Raw genomic sequence first — 24,541 nt, forward strand, 5'->3', positions numbered from 1 at the left:
TAGTGCACGGACTCAATGCGCACAAAAGACTTTCATGGGATCCCTTCTGTCAGGCATGAAGCGCTGCACTGGACTAAAATGTTGGAGCTGCACCAGGGAGGGCCCCCGGCTACAAACACTCTCACACACACAGCACATCAGCTCATGCGATGGTCCTCAGTTTATCTCAGTCTGGTTTATAGGGACCCCGGGTTCTGCGGAGAAATGCCTCTCAAAGAGCTGACTGGACTACAAACACTGGCTGCAGCTAAATGAGATTCGAGGTAATAATATATATATATATATTTGCTTTGTTTGTAAAACTTTTTTGCAAAGTAGTGAACCTCGTGGTGTCACAGTTTGAATGGCAACTTCAGTTTTTTTTGCACTCCAGTCTAGGTATGTTGCTGTGTCCTTTTCTCAATCACCTGGCAGAGGTTTAACTTTATATGAAGATATTGTTTAGATTCTGCAGCATTTGTAACTTATTAACAGAAAAATATTTGCACAGATTATTCTGGTTTTACACACATTTACATATTGTTGGCACTGTAATATAGTAAGTATTTGAGAAAGCGCAATATCAGTAGGAGGAACGGTGTCATCTAAGCAAATTAATACCATTAGAATTGCTGCCATTTCTGTGAAATGCAGAACACAGCTCCCTTTTTTGGGATCTGCAACTGGGTGTGGTTAGCAGTGTCCATGATAGTAAAAGGAATCCTATTAAAAATGAAATAACCCATTGTGCTTTCATACACTGCTTTCCCCCCTAACATTCTCCTCTTTTCTCTGTTAGGATGTTGCTGAAGGGAAACCTGAGCAGAGGAGTCGGGGTCTGCCTTCTGCTGCTGGCTCTCCTACACAAGGCCACAGGCCAGAGGAGAAAGACAGGGCGCAGGAACAACTACAGGCTGCAAGATGAGGGAAGAAATGGTAATTTTTAGATGAGGTCTCCACATGCTGGTGGTGAAAGTCACTATGTTGCACTGAGGGAACAAATTGTTGAGTGAGGGATGGTGAAATCAGGCCAGTGAAATGGTTGAGTCATCAAATTTTAAGTAAAAAAAAAAACTACACGAGAATTTCTTAAGTCATCCACCCACAATGCCTTCCTTTAAGTGTCTTTTTTTAAATGTAAAAAAAATGGATGGATTATGGATGGATACATGTGGCAATTTGATTTCATTTAGTACAAAAACAAACACCACTAACTCTGATCCCATTGCAGCTGAAGTGAGGAACTGCAACTAAAGTAACTGTAAGTTCTAAGGTTGGAAGTTGACAATCTGGGGTCTTTCACTTGGTCCTTGAGCCTTTACTGGACAGTTTTAGTAATGTAGAACTACTCAAAACTGTTGCTTTAATTTTCCACAAGATGCACTTACACTGACTTGCCACAACATTAAGTCTCTGTATTTATTATTTATTGTGTAGCTTCCCTTCATGCTGCCAAAACAGCTCAGGACACAAGACCTTTATAGGTCTCCTGTGGCATCTGGTATTAGGAATTTGGGAGTGGGTATTTCCCCCGAATCAGGTTTATTCCAGAATATTTCATGAATTCATGATTACACGTGAATCCACAGCTGTTTGAAGTGTTGCTTGAGACATTAGAGCACTTTTGATAGTGTAATGGATACATACCGACTGCTGGCAGAAGGGACTGAATTTGTGGACAGAAGTTAGAAAGGTGTCAGAGTGCCAATCCTGAAATTAGTCCTGTTTCTAATACTTCTAGCTTGATGTCAGTTTTTGTGATCTCCCTCTCAAGTAGGTCTGACATGTTCACTGGAAGTGGCATTCATCCTGGACAGCTCTGAGAGCGCAACCATATCACTGTTCGAGAAACAGAAGACCTTCGTGTTGAGCTTCAGCACCCGGCTCGCCATGCTGCAGGTGCCCAGCTGGACGATGAAGGTGCGGATGGCTGCGCTGCAGTACAGCAGCACTGTATCCATAGAGCACAGATTCTCAGCCTGGAAAGACCTGGACTATTTTCACGGTCAAGTCAGCACCATGAACTACATCGGTCACGGCACCTATACCACCTACGCCATCACCAATGCCTCACAGCTGCTGGTGCATGAGACCTCAAAGGACAGCGTGAGGGTGGCGGTGCTAATGACAGAAGGAGTCGATCATCCCCGTAACCCTGATGTGATTGCAGCTGCTGTGGAGGCCAAAGGTCATGGCATAAAGTTCTTTGCTGTTGGGCTATCAGATATTGCCCAGCAGAATAATGCCAAGCTCCGGGCCATCGCCAGCACACCTGCTCAGCAGTTTGTCCAAAGTATGCTCGACTCTCAGCTAGAAGAGAAGCTGCTCAAAGAGATGGTGAGTGTTGGCTTCAAGTAAAATGAGCTCAGGCACAGAGGTGCCAGTACAGAGTCGAGACACATCAGAGTGGTGAAATGCTTTTTTGGAAAACGTTGTGCTTGGAAATAAACTTCAGTTATTGAAGGACCTGACAAAGCTTACTGAATGACAAAAAAAAGCTTATTATAAAGACGCTGACTATAGATTCAGTCCAGGGAAACACAAAATATACTATATGAGTGCTACCACAGCTACTTGGTTACTTCTTGTTTTACTTTGAAAGTTTTGGAAAAGGGCTGGAACTGTGTACTACCTATCGAGTTCTACCGACTATTCAAAGCTTTATCTATGCCACATCTTCATACAGTTAACTTAAATGTCTCTGGAAAGTTTGAATCCAGAACAGACTTGAGATAAGGTGACAGCACTGAAAATGCCACGTCCAGACGAAGAGAATCAACCTTTCGGGATTTCCTGTCTGGGTGGTTGAGCATGCATCAAGACGATACAGGAGAAAGTTTTCATAATATTGTTATGTAATAAATAAATTTATATTAAAATATCAATTGTCCACATTAAACTTTATAGTAAAACCTCAAAGTCCAAGACTAAACCAATCATTTCACCTAATTTACCTCAATTCTTTTACCACTCATAGAAAAAGTTTATGAATTTCCATTAAGGGCTATCTTTGTTCTTGGCTGTGCCATTGGCCTCAGCAAAGTAGAGTGGTGACAAGCGCTACAGTGTAGCTAACAATCTATTTTAATTGACTGGGTGGTTAAATTGCTTAGTAAATAGAGCAGAGGATGCACTAAACACAAGCTCAGCATTTCTACCCTAAAAGGTCATAAGTGAAAGTATCTTAGAACTATCAGGCAAACTGCTTGCATGCTAACTTTATGGCATTGGGTGGATGACAGGCAAATATTATAAAAGTATAACAAATAAAAATTTATAACCTCTTATCAGAGAGTCGCCCAGGTATAGGGTATTTCTAAATACCCCTGTGGTGACCCCTAAAGAAGTAGTTTAAACACAACAAGCCCTAAACGAGTCACTTCTTCTCTGGTTGGTGTTAAAAGAGGTAAAAGTTTAGCTTTTGACAGATTAAAGGTTTATGTACAAACAGAAGAAATTAACCTGTGCTTTGATGTATGTTTTAATGCTACATTACTCAATTTCTCTTTTTTGAAAGAGTTTAACAATCTTGAAAATCAGAGTTTGTCTTAAAAACCTTAACTGTAATTAAAAAAATAAAAGAAACCAGAATGTGACTGCTGTCACTGTAACACAAAGGTGTACTACTGATACCTATAATTCAGCAGCTCCTTCTAATAGAATAGGACATAGGTATCTGACATCCTGCATACTCTCCTAAAATTACTGACATCAGATGCCGTGTCTGGAACTGGGCTACAGAGATCATCTTCTGTTTAGTCTTGTTCATGCTCATGCTGTCCTTACAGCGGGTTCACATCTTAAGTAAGAGTTGTGTCTGCATGAGGGTGTTTTCCTGGCTGCTTTGCATTTTCCACAGCACCCAGAAATGTCAAATATCTGCAGGAGGTCACGGCTAGTCTGAGAGACTGGCATGGCTTGTTCTGCTTTTCATTAATGTGCCATTTTATTCAATCACATTTAGCACTTCCAAAACAGAGACAGCTACATGACAGAGGACAGTACCCAGTTTTACCAAATGTAGAACTTATAGAGCTTATAGAGGTTACTTACCTGCTATGCTGAGTTGGCACCCAGGCACCCAAGTGCCCCAAAAGCTTAGGTTGAGTTCACATAATTAGATTAATTATTATTTAAAAATTGTACCATGAAATGTTAACATTAACAATGACAGATTTTCAGTTTTCATCTTGTGCTCAAAGCCCAAAGTTGTTTGTTCTCATTGTTTGCTGTAGAGGTTTCTTTTAGCATATTGCATTTTTATATCTTTCTGTATGTGTTGTCACAGGGTAACCAAAAACCAGTTGGGGTTAGTTCACTGGAAATAATGATGTGAACACAGCTGTAGAGATGATTTTCAGGTTCTGTGCAGTACCAAGTGTCCTGCAGATAGTATTTCATGAAGAGTAAAACTACACACAAGTCTGAAAATCACTACTAAATTATTTGCATAGTTCATGGCAAACAGAAATATTTAGATCCTTTATCTAGATATGATGAAAGTATCCTGTTACAAGTTACAGACATGGGCAGCTGCTGACAACACAAACAAGCAATGTCGTTACATTTCTTCCAAGTACACTTGCAGAAATGGAAAAAGAAAAGACATAGTTGGTGTGTAGTGTTGCTTCAGATAAGTCTGTGTGGTCACACAAAAAAGAAAGAAACAGCCATGAAAGCATTCGCCAGAAGGCTTGGATTCACCTGTGATGTCACTTGGACCCAGTCAGATCATAGTGGAAACTTTAACAGGTCTTAAGGTAAAGGGGAAAAGTACTGACTTTAAAATACTTTAAAGTGGTGGACACATCTGCTGCCAAGCAACTAGCACCATTCCTCAGTGGGACTCAGACTGTAGATAAAAGATGGACGTAACTGACACATTTTTTTTATCTTCTGTTTTTTTCCACAGGGTGCAGTTGCATATGAAGGGGTAAGACTTAAATGGAAGTCAACATCTATTTAGTATGGCTAATGGTTGCACTGACTTTATAATATTTTTCTCGCTCTGATAGTGTCCACAGGCCCAAGTATGTCTGTGTGAAAGAGGAGAGAGAGGTCCTCCAGGAAGTCCTGTGAGTTTTCAGCAACTAAACACTGAGGAGTTTCATAAGTGGAAAACACTATTAGCTTTACAGCTTAATCATTGCTTCATCTTAAAACTGGTAATATTTCCAGGGTAGAAAAGGAGACCCAGGCTTCAGAGGGCCAGCTGGTCAAAAAGGAGCGAGGGTGAGTCGTGACACAAAGAAAGTCTTTCTAAAATATTTCAGTGTTTAATTAGTGGGCTTCTGTTTAAAGGGGGAGTCTGGGCTGAATGGCACACCTGGAAGTGATGGTCCACCGGTAAGAAAGCAGATTTGTCCCTTGTTTTTGCACAACTGCCAAACAGCAAGCATGTTAAGAGATGAAACATCGGTTTTTAACCTGTTTGAATTGTTTGCAGGGCCGCACAGGTTACAAAGGCAACAAGGTGAGTGACTGTGACCTTTCAGCTGCTCTGTTCTCACTATTGAAACATGTCCTCAGAAAATATCTGCAGGGTCTAACGTTGTGTTGTGTGGTCTTGTAGGGGGACAGAGGAGACTGTGGCACTCCTGGGGAAAAGGGTGACACTGTATGGTCATTTTTTTCTGAGATGTTTCAGTAAACACCCCAGACTTTATCCATGTAGTGACATAGGTTTTATGTTGCAGGGCCCAGAGGGTCCTCCAGGCCCACAAGGACCAAAAGGAGCACAGGTAGGAGTGGCCACAAGTCTCAGTTCTGGTTTTGTTTTATACTGAATTGTGACAATTATGGGCCCTGGTTTAAATCCCACATTTTTGTGAGGCTTTCCTGACTTTTTGTCTACATTATTCACACACTTGTGAATCCATGAAAAGAGAGGATAAAAAGATGTCCATGTAATTCATGGAAGGCAACCAAACCAACTGTTTATACAAGATGGAGTCACTGAGTTGTCATCCACTGTTTTGCGAATGGTATAATTCATCTTTAAAGACAACAGATTTTTAATGAATTTGGACTTTTTTCAATCACAAGCAATTTTCTATTTTTCAGTGTCAAAATTTAAGTTCCATTACTTTCAAAACTCATCGCTCAGGCTCCTGAAAAGTCGACATCCGACAGTTGGTATTCTCTTCAATATGAAAAATGGAAGTGGAATTTGTCTTTTATTCGTCTTTGCACTAATGGAATGTGAATATTGGATTATGGGTAATCCTGATACCATTGGGGCTATCTAAAGCTGTGAATCCAGGCTTGCAGGATATTATTCTTTTGCAGGAACAGACTTTGTGTGATGGGATTAGTGCAGCGACCTGGCCGCACAGCAGCACTCTTCCTCCTCTGTGCTACTGGCACAGTGTCAGTATAACCTTGTTGTTTCATGAGCTAGGCATGAGAATCGAATGGCATGAAAGACATGAATGTCGATCTTAATCCTGTTGTATTTTTTATTCAGCGGCAGTGGGTTGGTCTTGACCTGCAGATCAGTAACACAGTGTGGGGGCTTCCTTTTTGATTCATACATGACTGCTTTTTGTTTGATTCATTTGAGAAGTGAAATATAAGGTTATAGATTATGTAGGTTATAAATGAGTAAATGTGTATTTCTTTTGCAGGGAGCGCCAGGACCACCAGGGGAGGTGGGTCCTGAAGGCCCATCGGGTTCTAAAGTAAGTTTCTCAAGATGCAATGGATTCTCTGTCATTCCTGCTTGGTTGGACTAGCCTTTAAAACTGCAACAAAATCTCTTCACAGAGTTGATGTGCCACCCAAATGCAAATTGCAGGAACAAAAATATCTGAGCAATAGAGGAAATTTAATAGTTGATTTAAAGAGTCACAAAGAAAACGAGGCACCAGGGAGAAAAAACAAGAACCTGAGCACAAGAAACACTAACAGACATTTCAATAAAGATCTACATTGAACTACATATACACAGAGGGCAGATTTATTTGTGGTATGTTTTTAGTGCGATACAGCTGCTGAAGCAATACAACCAAAGCACAAACTGCATTGCATCCTCGCTGAAATTTACATGTTTTCAGCTGGCGATTGAGAAAATTACTGAATGTTTTTATACTTGGTCCTAATGCTGCTAAGTGTCTTTTACACTGCTGGAACTGCACCTCCTAAAACACAGATTAGAACACTGATCGCCTACAGGTGTAGACTATTTGTTCCCCAATCAATAGAATAAATTTCTCTTTGTTCTGGCAACAGCCCTCATTAGGCTACATAACTGTCAGCACCGAGCTCACTGAATAACCTTTAGTGTTTAAATGCATCAAGTTTAAAGTTTCAGAGCTCTAATGTGCACCCAGCTGTAAAATAAATGTATTAATTTGAGGTAATATGTAATGTATTTGATTGCTCTGTGTGCTGGTGATGATCACGAATTCATAAGATTCATGATTTTCTGCAGCATTACCCTTGTGTCTTTGCAGCACCAGTGATGGCTTTCGCTGTTATATGTTTAATATTTTTAATAGACTGTTTCACCCTTCCTTGGATAATGTGTCTGTTTGCAGTAGCTGGTTCTCAGTTGATCCATTTTACACCACAAATAAAATTAAATGACATGTGAAACAACCCACTTATGTGAGCATGCTCAGTGCTTAAAGCAGAAAGCCTGGGTGAACAAAGAAAACTGATAACCACTGTTGTGATGTTTCTGAGGTTTTAGGTTTTGTCAAGCCAGCTAACTTCAAGAAACTCTGGCTACAGTGAACTTGCTTCATAGCGTGACCCTCAGGCTTTAGACAATTTAGGGAAATAAGAGGTTCCAGGGGAGAACCAACAAAATAATAAGCCTAGGCTTCAAAGTATCCCAAAGGCCCAACATCTCCACTTTGGTCTCATCAGTCCAAAGAATATTGTTCCAGAAATTGTTTTTTAGATGCAGTTTTGCAAACCTAAACTCTGCTCCCATCTTTTTTTTTAGAGAATCTTCTTGTCAAGCCTTGTTTGACTTTTCCAAATTATATGGAGTGCATATAGTCCTGTGAAAACCTATATTACACAACTATGTAGTAAAGTTCTGGATATTTCCACAAAAGTTTCTAGAATTTTGTGAATTTATCCTTAAAATATAAAAACCCTGTTTTTGAGATACTGTGACATTAATCTCTAAATAAAATAGTGCCTTATCAACTTAAATATATATTTTTATTCTAAAATAATGCTCGTAATGCTGCTTTGTATTGAGCAAAAGCAGTCTACAAGGTCCCCCAAAGCTCAAGAACTCACTTGTTGCTCATTCTCATTCTTTTTCCATACAAACTCTTAATGATGTCCATATTCAGGTTTTACTGACAGGCATACGAGTCTTCTTCAGTTTAGGGAACTAAAAGTTATGTATCCCAAACATTTAGATTATCATGTCAATAAAATCATGACTATTTGGTCAGACAAAAAAGAAAATGTTGCAATCTCTGACACACCATCATTCATATGCAGGACTGTGCGGACACTTTCCCTGACAACATCTGCACGGTCACATATCAGCTTTGGCTCAAGAAAGCGAGGGACATAATACTGACCTTTACAGTGTGTGCCAAAGCCTAATAAGATGGTGTTGCTTCCATCGCCACAGAGCTTCCCCATTTCTTTTTAACAAAAATGTCTTTATGCCGATAAAATCACATGTGATTTATAGCATTTTTTTTAATAGCCGACACTCTGAATGTCTGACTACAGTTTTTTAGTAAGCTATGTGATTGGATAAGTTTATCTGGTCATTTTTTGCAAAAAGGTTTTGAATAGATTTGCATAAAGATGAATATTCTACCTTCACAAATACACACTATGAAACTGAAATAAGAAATATTGGGAGACATCATCTTGATGTTCTCAAGAAAATATCCCAGATGTCTTTCTGGATCCAGAGACTGAGTTCATGCTCTGCTGTTATTTATTTTTTTGGCTGTGCTGTTTGAAGAGTATTCCTAAGTGGTGTATTTTTTCAACAGTGAGGTTGATTTACTGAGTCAGTGTCAGGGTGACAAGAGAACTTTCATGTATGTTCTCACATTCAGGGCCTTCAGCACTTATGTCAAGCACTTTGAGTTTACGTGTAATAAAAACAATAAACATTTCCATAAGCATTATATACAGCATTTGTTGCTTGGACTAAAGTTGCCCAGTTAGACTGCTTTGTCAGTATCCTGGATTGGATGGTTCTCTCATATACATTTCTTCATCTTAATTTAATTTTGAATTCTACCACAGCAGGACTTTAGTTGTTCATGAATAAACTGTTTGTACTGTACAGCTGTGTATACAGCAAAGTTTCCCTGAAAGAATCCCTGAGATTGTTCTTTTATTGCCTTTTCCCTCTCTAATGCATGATGATGGATTCTCATACTGAACATAGCCAAAGTGCAGTGAATGTAAATTCTCAGTTTCCAACATTTTTTTCTACTCTTGGCTTCGTGTGATGTTAGAGGGGGTCCAGTAGTAAAAATATGGAGCATAACAGGTCCCCATAAAGAATAAAACAATAGATTAGAATGATTTTATTGGATTAGAAGGACTACATGCATCCTGGCACCATCTGTCATCTCGTCATTTTACATTCTGTTAACCTGTTTTCTGTGTTGTTTGCTGTATCATCACATAACATACAAACCTTTGAACTTGATTACTCTCAGGGAGAAAGAGGACCCAGCGGTGAACCTGGACAACCAGGAGACATTGGTATTGGATTCCCAGGAGCCAAGGTGACACATTTATATTACAATTATTATAAAAATCATAATTCAAAGTGAAAATGTCAGTGAGGATGGAGAGAGATATTTCATTGCTGGAAGTCAAACAGCGGTGAGGTTTTGTTTCTGTGAGAAAGGAATTCAAATACCTATTAAATCATCTCAGTTGAACTGCTACAACTGCAAGACACTGAATAAAAAAAGATATTTTATTACTGAGTTATGGGAAATTTTGTTTTTACTTTTTACTAATTACAGGGTGACAAGGGTAATCAGGGAAGACCAGGTCCAGCAGGTCCTCTGGGCATAGGTGAACCAGGACTCCTGGTAAGTATGAAGATTAGGATCTTTGGCATTAAGAGCTCATATCTTATGAGTAACAGTGTCGTAGTGAGCTTTTATATATAAACATACAGACAAGTGAGATAAAAGTTAGACAAAACTGACATAACTTCGTAAGCTGCTGAGCCGCTTTGTGCCACCAAAACAGCTTCAATGTACCATTTATTCTACAAATGTCTAGAACTCTACTCTCTAGAACTCTCTAGTATTTTTTTCCATATGATTTTTGATGTTATTGTGGGTTATTTTACTGTGATGCGTAATCATTTAGGCATTTCTTTTAATTTGTTACCCTGTTAGCTAACTTAGACCACAATAATTACAAGAAAAAGGTATTTTTATCCACAATAAGTGACATCGCAGCTCTGTTCTGGGACTTACCTAACCTTACATTTATGCACATGGAAGAGGTTAATGAATGCTTTATTAGCCTAGAGGGCAGCAGGAAGACTTACACAGCATGAATAGAGGAGCCAAAGTGAGATGGGTTGCAAAGCAGTTTGCATTTGGGAGGCTGAAGCAAATACAGTAAATACCCTGTCCCATATGGGATCTGACTGTTTGTTACATCGGGGTTGTCAGCCAAACCTTCAGCTAAGCCTGATAGCTCAAATAAATCTTGTGTAAGTCCTAGGCTTTTCCTTTTCTTTTTAAAATCACCCTTTTCTGTTTTAGATCTGCAGCTACTAAAACCTTCACAAGTACAGACTTTTATTTAAAGTTCTGTTTGTTCCAGGGACCTCAAGGATCACCTGGAACACAAGGAAATCCTGGACCTCCTGGAGAGGGGTTTCCAGGACCAAAGGTGGGAAAAGTCTTTGATTACATACAGTACTGCATAAAAGTCTGGAACATGTCTGGAGCATGGAACAAAATGCAGCCAGCATCCAAAGAAGAGTTTAGGAAAAGAAACAGACTAATTTGTATTTTAAAAAAATATACAGATCAGTGTAAGTGGTAGGATTGAAAGATTGCTGTTCTTAATTGTATAATTTACATACAGCTATGTATAAATCAGATTTCTCATATTTTCTTTAGGGTGATCGAGGATATGAAGGTCCAAAGGGAAGTCGTGGGCCTCCTGGTATTGGGATCAAAGGTGACAAGGTGATTTAACTAAAATTTACTGCTGAATTCCTCATCAATGTCTCCATGTACAGATCTGAATCTTTAATCATTGCATTTCTTCTATTCCTTTTTCTCAGGGCAATTTTGGTCCACCAGGAAATCAAGGTCCAGTTGGTGCTCCTGGTCCAGGACTTCAAGGAGAAAAGGTAAACATGTCAAACATGTGGCCCAGGGGCCAGAATGAGTCCATCAAAGGGTCTCATTTTGTCAGCTTGATGGCTTTGTTAAGTAAAAAATTTAAAAGTCATTAATTATTCCTATTTTTCAGCAAACTGCTCGGCTAATCCTTTTGTGATGATTTCCAGTAGTGGAAATGTTTACAAGTATTTAAAGATTTACAAGTTTTTTGAATCGTAAAAAGGAAAAAAGAAATTCTCTTGATGTGAAGGGCTTTCCACTGTAAGCAGTAAACTATGATGTACATGCAATAACAGACTCAATGAATGTGATATAAACTGAAATAATCGTAAGCACCTGGTGAACTGTAACATCATTTCATAGAAAAATTATCAGTAATTGGTTTTGAGGAGTTTTTCTCTCCAACATCAGTCGGTCAGGTAAGCAGAGAGTTTGAAATAGACACTGAGACATGAAATCACACATATTTATGTCAAAACGTCTCATCTGTTTTATTCGTCTCATCTTTCAGCTTTAGTCGTGCTCTGACTCGGATGAACATTTTCACCCTCTTTCACGTCGTAACCTTTAAAGAGACTTTTTGTTTAAGCATATTTTATTACACAATGATTTTACTCGTCTGACCTTGTTAATACACAGTAAATACACATACACAGTGAAATTTAAGCCTGGGAAATCCAAAAAACATTAGATTAACAATAACAAAGAATTCATGTCCTTCAACACAGTCCTGACTAATGTTTCATTTAGAAATAAAAACTGAAACTGAAGGCAGACATGTTATACTGTCACTTTGACTTTTCTCATCAAAAATAGATTTAGAAACATCCAGCTTCTTCCACTGATCCACTTCAGTGTTGCACGGGGACTACAGCATATCCCAGCTGGCATAGGGGCCACTAAACAGACAACCATTCACATTCAAGTCACACCTACGTATAATTTTACCGTCTCCAATTGACGTAACCCCATCCATGTGTTTTGGGTCAACTCCACATAGAAAGGCCCTGCCTGGATGGTGGATTCAAACTGAGGACCATCTTGCTGGCAAGAAGGCGCTAACCACCATGCTAAAAAATCAAACAACCCGCCCCCCCCTCTTCAACTTAACTCTCTTTTTTTCCTTCAGGGAGATCAGGGTCCAGCTGGGCCTCCAGGACCCAAAGGAGCTCCAGGTGTTGGAATAGCAGGACCAAAGGTAAGACACACAATAACAGACAAGATGATGATTGTGAATCGGTCTTCCTCTGAATCAGAGGGTTTACTGGCTGCTGGAGGTTAAGACATAATTCAGTCAATTCAGTTTAAAATAGTAACAGGGAAAAATCGGACTCTAAAGCAGCAATTGAGTCTGTAGTATGCTATGCTATATACTATTATAATAAGGTCCATATTTTACATATAGTCTATCATTTGTTGTGCCACGTACCATTAACACTCACTGGCAAACCCAAGGTATATATGACAGAAAATAATGAGAAACAAATATCCTTTACGTTTCTGAGTAATGTTTTCTAAAGATGCAGTGCTCTGGTGTTTCAAGAAATTCATACGAAAGAAACTCTTATAGATGATACTAAATATTTACATCTTTTTTTGAATACCCAAATGACTATGTGACTATTACCTTCAGGGGGATCAGGGCCTCTCAGGTGAGCCAGGACTACCAGGTGAGCGAGGTGTTGGAGAACCAGGGCCCAAAGTAAGTCCTCTTTGCACTGCTGCACTACTCCTGCTGTTACTTCCTGTAGTCAGAGTAATATTAAGAAAAACTGACCACAAATCCACATATAATACTTAATATGAATCTTTGGCCACACCTTTTGTGTTTTCAGTCCCCTTGACACAAGTGTACAAGCACTTAGATATGCAGCCTGTTTTTACAAACATCTGAAAGAATGGGGTCTTTCTAAAGAGCTCAACGAAAATTTGAGTGTGGTGATGTAATAGGGTGCCACCATAGCAGCAATTTCTTCTAGATATTCCTCAATTAACTTTAAGTGGTATTACTGCAAAGTTAGAGCAATATTTTATGAACTGGAAGATGCATTTTATTTCATTTGGACAACTGTAGGTTAGCCACCAATCCTGCTTCCAGCCCTCATGCTAACCCAAGCTAACTGCCTCCTAGCCATAGCTTCTTAATTAAAGACAACATAACGCAGATATTCATCTTCTTAATGTAGCTGATTGTATTTGCATAGTTTCAACCCCTCTGGGACTCTTTTGTGTCATTTTGCTGTTTCAGGGTGACCCTGGAGCTGAGGGGTTATCAGGTATACCTGGTCAGCCAGGAGAAGATGGAATCCCAGGACCAAAGGTAATGAAGCCTGATGTCAGTCAGTTTTCTGCTTGTTAAATGTACTTTAAATACATTTTACCAGTCTGTCTGTCCACTGTGTCATTTACTGATCAGGGGGACCTTGGGTTACCGGGGTCCCGGGGAGCTGATGGGGCTCCTGGCAAAGGTGTCCCAGGAGAGAAGGTAACAGTGTGTCTGTGTTTCAGATCAGATCTCCATATTTTGTTCTAGAGGTTATAAGCACTTAGCCACAATCCAGAAGATTGTTTACAGGTTGTTTTGTGTTATTCTGACAGGGAGACAAAGGGGACCGGGGGTCCAGAGGCCAGCAAGGTGCAGTCGGTCCTGTGGGGCCAATGGGCCCAAAGGTATGTGTGTGTTTACCAGAAGCATTTTAGAAAAAAATGTCATAATAATTTTACACAGCAGTCAAAGTGATATCTGGAGACTGAGAGAAGCATTTCACTCACACTGATGATGTTATTTGGAGTTGTTTTTGGATTACTGAGTGTACATCAAGTCAAAGTAATATTGTTGCTACATAAAATGTACATGCTTTAAATGTTGGTCCAAACTCAGAAAAAACAAAAACAGGCTTTAAGAAGCACCTTATTTCCAACATGGACCTACCTGCAAACCAGAAGGTTAATTAGTGAACTAGTAAATTCTTAAATGGAACCCCCCCCCCCCCAAAAAAAAAAACAGAAATCTGCTGCTACAGTTACACAAACAGCACATCCGTCCCTCCTTCCAGCCATCTATTTTGTACAACTTCAGAGTGGTAGGGGTGCCTGGAACATGTACGAGGTATAGGTTGCATCTGGACGTGTTACCGGCCCATCCAGGGTGCAAGCAGTGAGGAAAGAGAGAAAATATAAAAATGTATTAAAAAATTTACAAAATTTGAAATTGTTCTGTTAAAGTGTATGACTGATACCATGGTATCCGTCAGGTTCTAAAAAAAGGCCATGATTAGATATTATCATGCATTCAGGGAATTATTTTTAAATGGCTTTGTGTACCGTTATCTTTCTAATAAGTGCTTTCTCCTCCAGGGGCAACCAGGAATTATGGGGCTACCAGGTCCAGCTGGACTTACTGGCAGGGGTATAGCGGGGGCCAAGGTAAATCAAGGCTGCATAACTAAAGTTGGTGTGACTTTCAGTAATAGTATCAAATCAAATCAAATCACTTTTATTGTCACATCACATGTGCAGGCACACTGGCACAGCACATGCGAGTGAAATTCTTGTGTGCGAGCCCCACAAGCAACAGAGATGTGCAAACACAACAACACAAACGAGCAAAATACAAGAATGGCCAACCTGAAACTAATAAATATATGTACAATATATAATAGTGTATGCATTTCTGGATGTGTATACTAAATATTTTCCTACGTGTGTGTGTGTGTGTGTGTGTGTGTGTGTGTGTGTGTGTGTGTGTGTGTGTGTGTGTGTGTGTGTGTGTGTATACACATTTTTACAAATTAAATAGTAAAAAAAAAATAATAATAATAATAATAATAATAATAAAATATATAAAATATACAGAGTTGAATATGTGCAAAACAAGTGGCATTTATATACAGTGTGGAGTGCATAATGTTGAAAGTAACAGCTTTACTTCTGGGTTTTGTCAGGGAGAACCAGGTCCACAAGGTCCACCCGGAGCTGTGGGAGACCCAGGAATTGGTTCACCTGGATCCAAGGTCAGTTCACTTCCGGTTTACTCTTCAGTTATCCTCCCCAGTAAAGTATGTGAGTACAATTAAGTTTTGGTTTGTAGGGTGACAGAGGGCCACAGGGCCCCCTTGGGCCACCTGGACTAAAAGGAGAAGGTTTCACTGGCCCCCCAGTGAGTATCAAACCAGATTACAGCCTCTTTTATCAGCACAAGACTCCAAGTAATCACACTCAGGTTTCAATGTCAATTGAAAAAAATATTCTTAGGGACTTCCCGGGCCTCCTGGCCTGATGGGAGAGACTGGACCAGATGGGATTGGTTTACCTGGAACAAAGGTAAGTAAAAATACTGGCTTTTTAAAAAATTATTATTATGGAGTAGTTCTCTTCACCTCTTAGGAACATTTAAATAGATAATTTAGATAGTCAGATTTTGAAAAGGAATAAACAGTTCCCCTGTTTACTCTTCAAAGCACCTTGAGGCAACTGCTGTTGTGATTTGGTGCTATATAAATAAAGTTGAATTGAAGTCTTACCTTTTATCTGACCTATTATCCAAAAGCTTCTGCTTTCTTGTTTGATAAAAAATACAAATAACGACTTTTTCTGACTTTCCTTTTGTTGCTGTGATGATTTTGGTTTTAAACAGTTTTATTTGTGCAATTAATAATAGTTTTAATTATTGCATTTTTCCTTTTATTTTTGAAAATCTGTATGTTGTTTGCAAGAATGCAAGACTGCATGTCTGTCTGTAGGCATGTACACTTAAATGAAGCATTTTGTAACTGTGCGTTCTAAAAACTGATGCACAAATAAAGCTATTATCATTATTGCAAGTATCAATAAATATTTAATAACTTACGTTCAGGGAGAAAGAGGCTTGCCTGGGCCTCCTGGACCTGCTGGGCCACCAGGAATCGGGTTACCTGGTCCAAAGGTAATCAGAAATGTAGAAAACAATGGATTTTGTTGTATTTTTGTTGTCTTAAGTAGATATAAAGTTTTCTTTTCCTGCAGGGTTCAGCTGGCCAAATTGGACCACCTGGTCCACAGGGGTTACCTGGAGAAGGGTTACAAGGACAAAAGGTACCATTGTCACCTGTCACTCACATTTATTCACTTGCAGCTGAATTATTGAATGTTTCTATAAGTACATTTTAAGTAATAATGAAGATAATAAAGATTCTGATTTAGGGAATTCATGTTTGCTACACTCTGGTAACACAGTGATAAAAGAATTGCTGTGTTTCCATTGAGTCTCGCAAACTAAATAATGAGTTTTCTAACAGGTTTGGTTGGATTTTAGCTAAGACATATGAACCTACATTCCCTCCTTTTATGCTGTGGTCATTAGCAGCAAGAGAAGCACACTGGAGTTGTTTTGAATGAAGATCTGATAGGGTCAGTAAGTTTTTCAGTGGATCTATGCAGTTTTTTAGAGACAGGTATGGAAACAATTGTTGCCATAAATTTAGATATCATTATCTCACTAACATTAACCATAAAGGTCTGAAAGGTCACACAGGGATGAGTGACAACATGAACTCTGCTGAATGTTTACAGGGCGAGTCTGGATTTCAGGGGATGCCCGGCCCCAGAGGTCCTCCAGGACAAGGTCTGCAGGGTGATAAGGTACCTTGATGTTCGCAATGTGGGAAGTGAGGAATTATTATGTAAACTAAAGTCAGCACTCAAATAAAGGTGAAAGATAATCTATGCAGTGTCATCACCTCAAACATACAGAAGCAACAATGAATGCAAAAGATCATGTTGGGCAGAAAAATGCGATTCTGGCCGATATATGAATGATGGGACATCGTTTGCTATAACGGCTTTACTTTGTCATTTATACACTGGAAAAAAATAGTGTTCTTTTCCTCCTGCAGGGGGACCGAGGGTTCAGAGGTGAGAAAGGCAATAAGGGAGACAGAGGGGAACCTGGAGAGCCGGGCATCATCGGACCTCTGGTACTGATATATTTTTGCCAGACATAATACTAACTTTTATTTCCTTCTCTGAAGAAAGTCTTGATGAATTAAGAAGTCATTCTGTAACTGTAGGTTAACAGAACAATTTAAGTCAGAAAATGCTATAGTGTTTTCCTAAATAATGACTTGTTTTAAATGACAGGGCAAAACAGGACAGAAGGGGGAACCTGGACTTACAGTAAGTATGAGTACACTTAAAATAGCTCTAAACCAATTAAATCTCAGATTATTTTTTCATTAGACGCTGGTACTACCCACATGAGCTAATGGTTTGCTGATAATCGTCTAGACAGCCAACTGTATAATCTTATATAGGGACACTATTTAAGGTTTTTTAGCCTGCGTGCTGTTGCTGCAGATCTGCAAACCACTTTGTAACCCACCTCCTGCCAGCTCATTTTATGCTGTATTTAACATAATGTCATGTCTGTTGTCATTGATGCATCGACTGTGTCTTCAGAAATTATTGAGTTTTTCTCCGCATGCGGAGATTTAAGTAACAGGTGGGTGTGGCTTCTGTGACTGAGTTGACACTTAAGGACATCTGCTCTTTCTCACATCATACATATCCAGGGTTTAGAAAAAAAGGCATGAAACTCAGAGTTAAAAACCTGAGCTTGACACTCACAGATATTATTTGTTTGTGTTGCCATATTTAACATCAGCATCCACAACAGTAACAGTGCATGTTAGATGTTATGGAAATGTATAATAGGGTCCCTAACTTAACCAATAACATATGTTAAAAAGACAAATAAAAAAAATGTGTTGAACCACCTCTAAAATATTGTACTCTTTCACAGAGGGATGAAATCATCAAAATAGTAAAATCCATCTGCAGTAAGTCACAAAATTAAGTTTGTGAATCTTAGTTTTCCTTAAATCAGTCACCAAGGATTAGTTTCCTCTTTAGTCATTAACCTTTATTTGCTCCTCTGGTCGTGTTTTTGCTCCATGTCATCAGGTTGTGCACCGACGTGCCGCCAGACACCCTTGGAGCTCGTCTTTGTGATCGACAGCTCAGAGAGCGTCGGCCCGGAAAACTTCAACGTGATCAAAGACTTTGTGAACGCCCTGATCGACCACACCTCGGTCAGCCGGGACATCACTCGTGTTGGCGTGGTCCTCTACAGCCACATAAACATGGTGGTGGTCAGCCTCAGACAGGAAGCCAGCCTCGATGAGATCAAGTCTGCTGTGCATTCCATGACCTACCTGGGCGAGGGCACATTCACAGGCAGTGCCATCCAACAGGCCAACCAGGTGTTCAAGGCAGCCCGGCCAGGTGTGAGGAAGGTGTCGATCATCATCACCGACGGACAGGCCGATAAGAGGGACTCGGTCAGTCTGGAGAGCGCCGTGACAGAAGCCCAGAGAAGCAACATTGAGATGTTCGTGATCGGAGTGGTGAACAAAAGCGATCCACTGTACAAAGAGTTCAAGAAGGAGCTCAACTTCATGGCCACTGACCCCGACAGTGATCACTTGTACCTGATCGATGAATTCACAACACTTGCAGGTGACTGGCCTTGACACAGGCTTTATGATCTGATAGTTTTGTCTGACTGAAATGCAGCAAAAAATGCTAAGTAAAAAGCCTAGTATAATACAATAAAGTGGATTTAGAAAGAACCATTTTACTTTAACCAACTGAAAACCTGCAGCTGTGATCCTACTTGATTCTAACACAAGGAGAGCACAACCAACGCAGCAAACCAATAAACAAGGCAAACCAATTCCCGTAAGAAAAACTGCAATCAATTCAAAACCAAGCAAACTTAAAAAATATAAATAGTTTTCTTTCGTATTGGAGTTTGGATAAGTCATGCGTCTTATCCAGAGATTCATGAGTTTAATTTTCCACACAATACTAACATGTTTTTGGCATCTGAAACGCTGCTTGTTAAGCGAGACTGAACATTTATCATTATAAAGAAGTGAAGCGGGCACAGATGTCTCATTTTCCTGTTTTCTAGCATATCCTCAATCTGCACCTGAACATGAAAGTAAATATGATGAACCTGAAACTGGGGAACGTCTTGTATTTGTGTGCTTTGGTTCAGAAATACTCCCTCAGAAAAACTGCTGTGTTGTTAAATGCAGAGTAGAACTGTCCATTTGTCTTCTGGTGTTTGCAGCTCTGGAGAAAAAACTTTTGAGTCATATCTGTGAAAACGGAGAGAGACACTTGTTCAGCTCCATCCCGAGCTCGGGGCTTCCTCCAGGAATCCCAGAAGTCTCCAGCAACGCTCGAGAACCGCCATACAGGACAGACACGGACACTCCCACTTTCACAGGAGACTTCAGGAGAGTCCAGAAAATGGTGAAAACGTGCTGGTTTTTTTAAACTTTGTTCTGTGCGCTCAGACTCTGTTGCAATATCGAAAGGACACTAAAATCATCTTCACAGTTTGGTGACTTTTTCTCTAGCGCCAACAGCAGGTCAGATTTTTCTTTATTCAGGTGAAATATCAAAACATTTACCAATTCAAAAACTCAGCAAATGTTGCCATTTGTCTAAATATGCCAACATGCTCAAGCTGAAAGCACCACAGTGCTTAAAACATTCCTCTTGGGGTCATCAATGAGTTACGAATAACTGCCTAAAGACCCTAAAATATTTTCTTCTGTTAATATTTATATCAAAATTAAAAAAGCAAAACAAAATGTGGACCACATTCTTAAATAACTCAAATGGCTGGTGATTGTTTCCCTCAAAGTTAAAGACTCTTAGTAAAATGTATGTAAATCTCTGAGCTCTTGTGTAAATCTGTTGTCTTCAGCTGCTCTGAAGCTCTGCACCACTTCCCACAGATTTCACTCAGTGACTATGACTAGCTCAGGTGTCGCCTGGTGACCTCTGTACCTCTCTACAGTAAGATAAACTAAACATTAAAATATTTTTCTGTGCCTGTTTCAGCCCGGCCCTCCTGGTTCACACCCTGACGGTGAGTCCACCTCTAGAAAGAGGCCGACGATGAACAGTAGGACCACCTTAGAAACTCAGAGGCTTCCGTTCTTCGACAGGGAGCCCTTCAGGCCGGTAACAGAGTTCCTCCCACAGTTTGATGTGAACAACCCCACACACGATGTGGTGATGACCGGAGCCATCGGGCCAGCTGGTCCTACTCTGAAGACTCCGCCTGAGGAGAAGATACCACCGGTACCAACTCCGCCCCTGCTGTCCTCTGACAACTTCCTATCAGGTAACTGCTGACAGTCTGCAGCAGAGACTGTAAGATGGAGAAATAAAGGTGTCCCCTAAAATGATAGATAAAGCCTCTTCTGTGCATCTAAGTAGTAGCTAATGTATTTTTACAAATTCTAATCATTTTTATCCTAAAGTCAGCCTACATGTAAGGTTTGTTCCTGTTTTGATGAGAAGACAGATGTCTTTTGAGTTCAGTCTATGACTTTATCTGATGCACTATTTCTGAGTTGGGAGATCTGACTTCCTGGAATCTCATCATCACTTCAAGGTTTCCTGGAACCAGTAAATCTCCTGGATCTGTTGGCAAGAAATCAAATAAGCGTTACTCATGTTAATCCAACAAACAAGCTTTCAGACATACAGTGAATATACAGTGGCTTGCAAAAGTATTCGGCCCCCTTGAACTTTCCCACATTTTGTCACATTACAGCCACAAACATGAATCAATTTTATTGGAATTCCACGTGAAAGACCAACACAAAGTGGTGCACACGTGAGAAGTGGAACGAAAATCATACATGATTCCAAACATTTTTAACAAATAAATAACTGAAAAGTGGGGTGTGCGTAATTATTCAGCCCCCTTTGGTCTGAGTGCAGTCAGTTGCCCATAGACATGCCTGATGAGTGCTAATGACTAAATAGAGTGCACCTGTGTGTAATCTAATGTCAGTACAAATACAGCTGCTCTGTGATGCCTCAGAGGTTGTCTAAGAGAATATTGGGAGCAACAACACCATGAAGTCCAAAGGACACACCAGACAGGTCAGGGATAAAGTTATTGAGAAATTTAAAGCAGGCTTAGGCTACAAAAAGATTTCCCAAGCCTTGAACATCCCACGGAGCACTGTTCAAGCGATCATTCAGAAATGGAAGGAGTATGGAACTGGACGAGCTGCAGAGATCTACAGCTCAGGTGGGGGAATCTGTCCATAGTTCAACTATTAGTCGTGCACTGCACAAAGTTGGCCTTTATGGAAGAGTGGCAAGAAGAAAGCCATTGTTAACAGAAAACCATAAGAAGTCCCGTTTGCAGTTTGCCACAAGCCATGTGGGGGACACAGCAAACATGTGGAAGAAGGTGCTCTGGTCAGATGAGACCAAAATGGAACTTTTTGGCCAAAATGCAAAACGCTATGTGTGGAGGAAAACTAACACTGCACATCACTCTGAACACACCATCCCCACTGTCAAATATGGTGGTGGCAGCATCATGCTCTGGGGGTGCTTCTCTTCAGCAGGGACAGGGAAGCTGGTCAGAGTTGATGGGAAGATGGATGGAGCCAAATACAGGGCAACCTTGGAAGAAAACCTCTTGCAGTCTGCAAAAGACTTGAGACTGGGGCGGAGGTTCACCTTCCAGCAGGACAACGACCCTAAACATAAAGCCAGGGCAACAATGGAATGGCTTAAAACAAAACATATCCATGTGTTAGAATGGCCCAGTCAAAGTCCAGATCGAAATCCAATCGAGAATCTGTGGCAAGATCTGAAAACTGCTGTTCACAAACGCTGTCCATCTAATCTGACTGAGCTGGAGCTGTTTTGCAAAGAAGAATGGGCAAAGATTTCAGTCTGTAGATGTGCAAAGCTGGTAGAGACAGACCCTAAAAGATTGGCAGCAAAAGGTGGTTCTACAAGGTATCGACTCAGGGGGCTGAATAATTACGCACGCCCCACTTTTCAGTTATTTATTTGTAAAAAATGTTTGGAATCATGTATTATTTTCGTTCCACTTCTCACGTGTACACCACTTTGTATTGGTCCTTCACGTGGAATTCCAATAACATTGATTCATGTTTGTGGCTGTAATGTGACAAAATGTGGAAACGTTCAAGGGGGCCGAATACTTTTGCAAGCCACTGTAAAGGCTGGACATGGCCACAGTGACTTCACCCATTGGTTAATGAGATTGTAAATCTTTGAGCCGAGTATTTTTGCTCTTGACCTCTTGGTAATCGTTATCAGAGATCAAAAGCAAATGCTTACTGGAACTGAAGAACTGGTTAATTACAAGTACGGCCCACGCTAAAGCATGCCCCGCTTTGTCATCATTTCTAACTATTACAGGGATTTAATTTAAAATACTAATTATTTACAAAAATTAGCATTTTAATCCAATTGGAATTTACTGGGTAAACAATTAGAGTGAGGCCTTAAGTCATCAGGAACTTGCAGATCAAGGGAAGCAAAAATGTTTTTTGTTTTTTTTTTTCTCTATCTAAAAGAGCCGCCCCCTGCTGGAGAATATCCATCAGTGGCTCTGAGCAAGAACTGTCACACAATTTAAACATGCATTTGAAACTATAGGATTCATATCTTATTTTTCAAAGACATTTCTGTACAAACGCTGTAAACACCTGCATTCTTCTTACTGCTCTGATGCTTCAGAGCAGTAAAATTAAGCTTTTAAATTGCTTTAAAAAGGTTGCTGTTTCAAACAGCTGTCACAAAATGTGATAATATAGGGATAGGTATCACTCAGTCAACTGGATGATTTAGGCAGCAAAACTTGACTGGAATCAACCCTAAATACCACTTTCAAACAGAACACTGAAGGATTCTCTCATAATCATAATCTCATGAATCTTGTAAGAATTGAACTGCCTTGTAGGGCCAGAAATATTGGTCAGTGTTGTCCAGCAGCTTTTATTTGGATTGGTGTAAAACTACAAACATTGATGGTCATCAGAGGATCAAAGCAATCCTCTAATGTAATTCCTCTGTCTACACCATGAAAGTCACATTGTTGATCTATTAGAAACTGTTAGGTCCCACATTTTGATTCTAGTGCCATTTTCAGTTTCTCTCCCAGATGTCCTTAGTTCTGCAGAGTGCTTAATATATTACAATACAGGAAACTTTAAACCATGTTTCAATGCTTTATTTTGCCCCTCTGTCCTTGTCCCATTAAACAAAAAAAGAAAACATATTTACCAGTAACTGAACACAGCAAAAGAATAAGAGTCCCCACAGGGCTGCTAGCACAGGTGTCGTCTCTGATAACACTATTTTTTGTGGTCTCTAGCCGAGCGCTGCACCCAGACCCTGGATCCAGGGCCGTGTCGGGAATATGTGGTGAAGTGGTACTACGATCCCACGGCGAATTCCTGTGCTCAGTTCTGGTTTGGAGGCTGCTTAGGGAATGACAACAAGTTTGATACTGAGAAGAGCTGCAAAGAAGCCTGTGTCAAGGCCTGACACGCACATGCCTGCAGTCACACACACACATATGAAATGCTTAGAAAAGATTTTGATTCAAATTGATGTGAGATTTACCAGAAAGTTCACTTCAGTAAGTGAGTACTCTTGTAGTTACTTTGACACGGATAGATAAGCAGCTAATGTTAGAAAGCATCATTAAATCAAACTGAGTTTTAGGTTTTAAATGTAGTGGACTACTTATTTGTGGTATTTGTCTTAAAACAAAGAAAAAGAGGAAACAATTTTTATGTCACTTCAGAGCTCCTCTGTTAAAATACCACTAACTTCTTTAAGAACAAGAAAATGTAACTTTTTTATAATGCAATGTTTTTTAATGATACTTTTTATGTGTACGTTTATTTTTAATACTTATAATGTCATTAAAAGATCAAATAAAAGTGTACCTTTTAATCATGAGCATCCAAATTTCATCCAAGGCTCTTAGTTTAAGGTTTGTGCTGAATAGACATGATTTTTTCCCCCCCTCTCCAAATACACACAAAAAACAAACAAATAATGCTTCTAAAAATGCTTGGTGTATTTTTAGATTAAATATTTAGTTTTAGATGTTAAACAAAGAGACTTAAGTGCTGGGGAACTGGAACCTTTCTTAAAATCAGCCCATTTTCATGGGATCAAAGATAACTGACGACACAGGTGTGGGTATACCTCATAAATTAAACTCATCTCTGGGCGATTCTTTGTTTGAAATTTCCACTTGTAAGCTGAAGCCATGAATGCACAAGTAGTAAAGTAATCATAATGAAATAATGCAAGTGATAAATTAAAAAAGCGAGGAGTGGCCAAAGCAGCATGTGTGTCAGACTTCCTTCATGAAGTTTTAAAAA

At 39.8% G+C, this 24,541-nt stretch overlaps 1 protein-coding gene across 2 annotated transcripts; it reads left to right on the forward strand.

Moving 5' to 3' along the window:
- The first annotated feature begins 80 nt into the window (after window positions 1–80).
- col28a1b (collagen, type XXVIII, alpha 1b) lies at window positions 81–24,452 on the forward strand. Of its 2 annotated transcripts, none has more exons than XM_080896982.1 (35): window positions 81–263; window positions 779–915; window positions 1,754–2,316; window positions 4,892–4,912; window positions 4,995–5,054; window positions 5,158–5,211; window positions 5,281–5,325; window positions 5,426–5,452; window positions 5,552–5,596; window positions 5,676–5,720; window positions 6,606–6,659; window positions 9,639–9,707; window positions 9,954–10,022; window positions 10,774–10,842; window positions 11,076–11,144; window positions 11,243–11,311; window positions 12,433–12,501; window positions 12,937–13,005; window positions 13,552–13,623; window positions 13,720–13,788; window positions 13,902–13,973; window positions 14,661–14,729; window positions 15,248–15,316; window positions 15,394–15,462; window positions 15,558–15,626; window positions 16,159–16,227; window positions 16,308–16,376; window positions 16,854–16,922; window positions 17,177–17,257; window positions 17,421–17,456; window positions 18,082–18,118; window positions 18,243–18,797; window positions 19,417–19,601; window positions 20,199–20,484; window positions 23,518–24,452. In XM_080896982.1, the coding sequence occupies exons 2-35, from the start codon at window positions 780–782 to the stop codon at window positions 23,688–23,690; spliced, it is 3,582 nt and encodes a 1,193-aa protein (XP_080753108.1). In that variant the 5' UTR covers window positions 81–263; window position 779; the 3' UTR covers window positions 23,691–24,452. The 2 variants fall into 2 exon arrangements, with proteins under 2 accessions (XP_080753108.1, XP_080753109.1); XM_080896983.1 differs by having other exon boundaries at window positions 1,757–2,316.
- The last annotated feature ends 89 nt before the right edge of the window (window positions 24,453–24,541 follow it).

Source organism: Rhamphochromis sp. 'chilingali', assembly GCF_963969265.1.
Source record: "Rhamphochromis sp. 'chilingali' genome assembly, chromosome: 11".
Taxonomy (NCBI): domain Eukaryota; kingdom Metazoa; phylum Chordata; class Actinopteri; order Cichliformes; family Cichlidae; genus Rhamphochromis; species Rhamphochromis sp. 'chilingali'.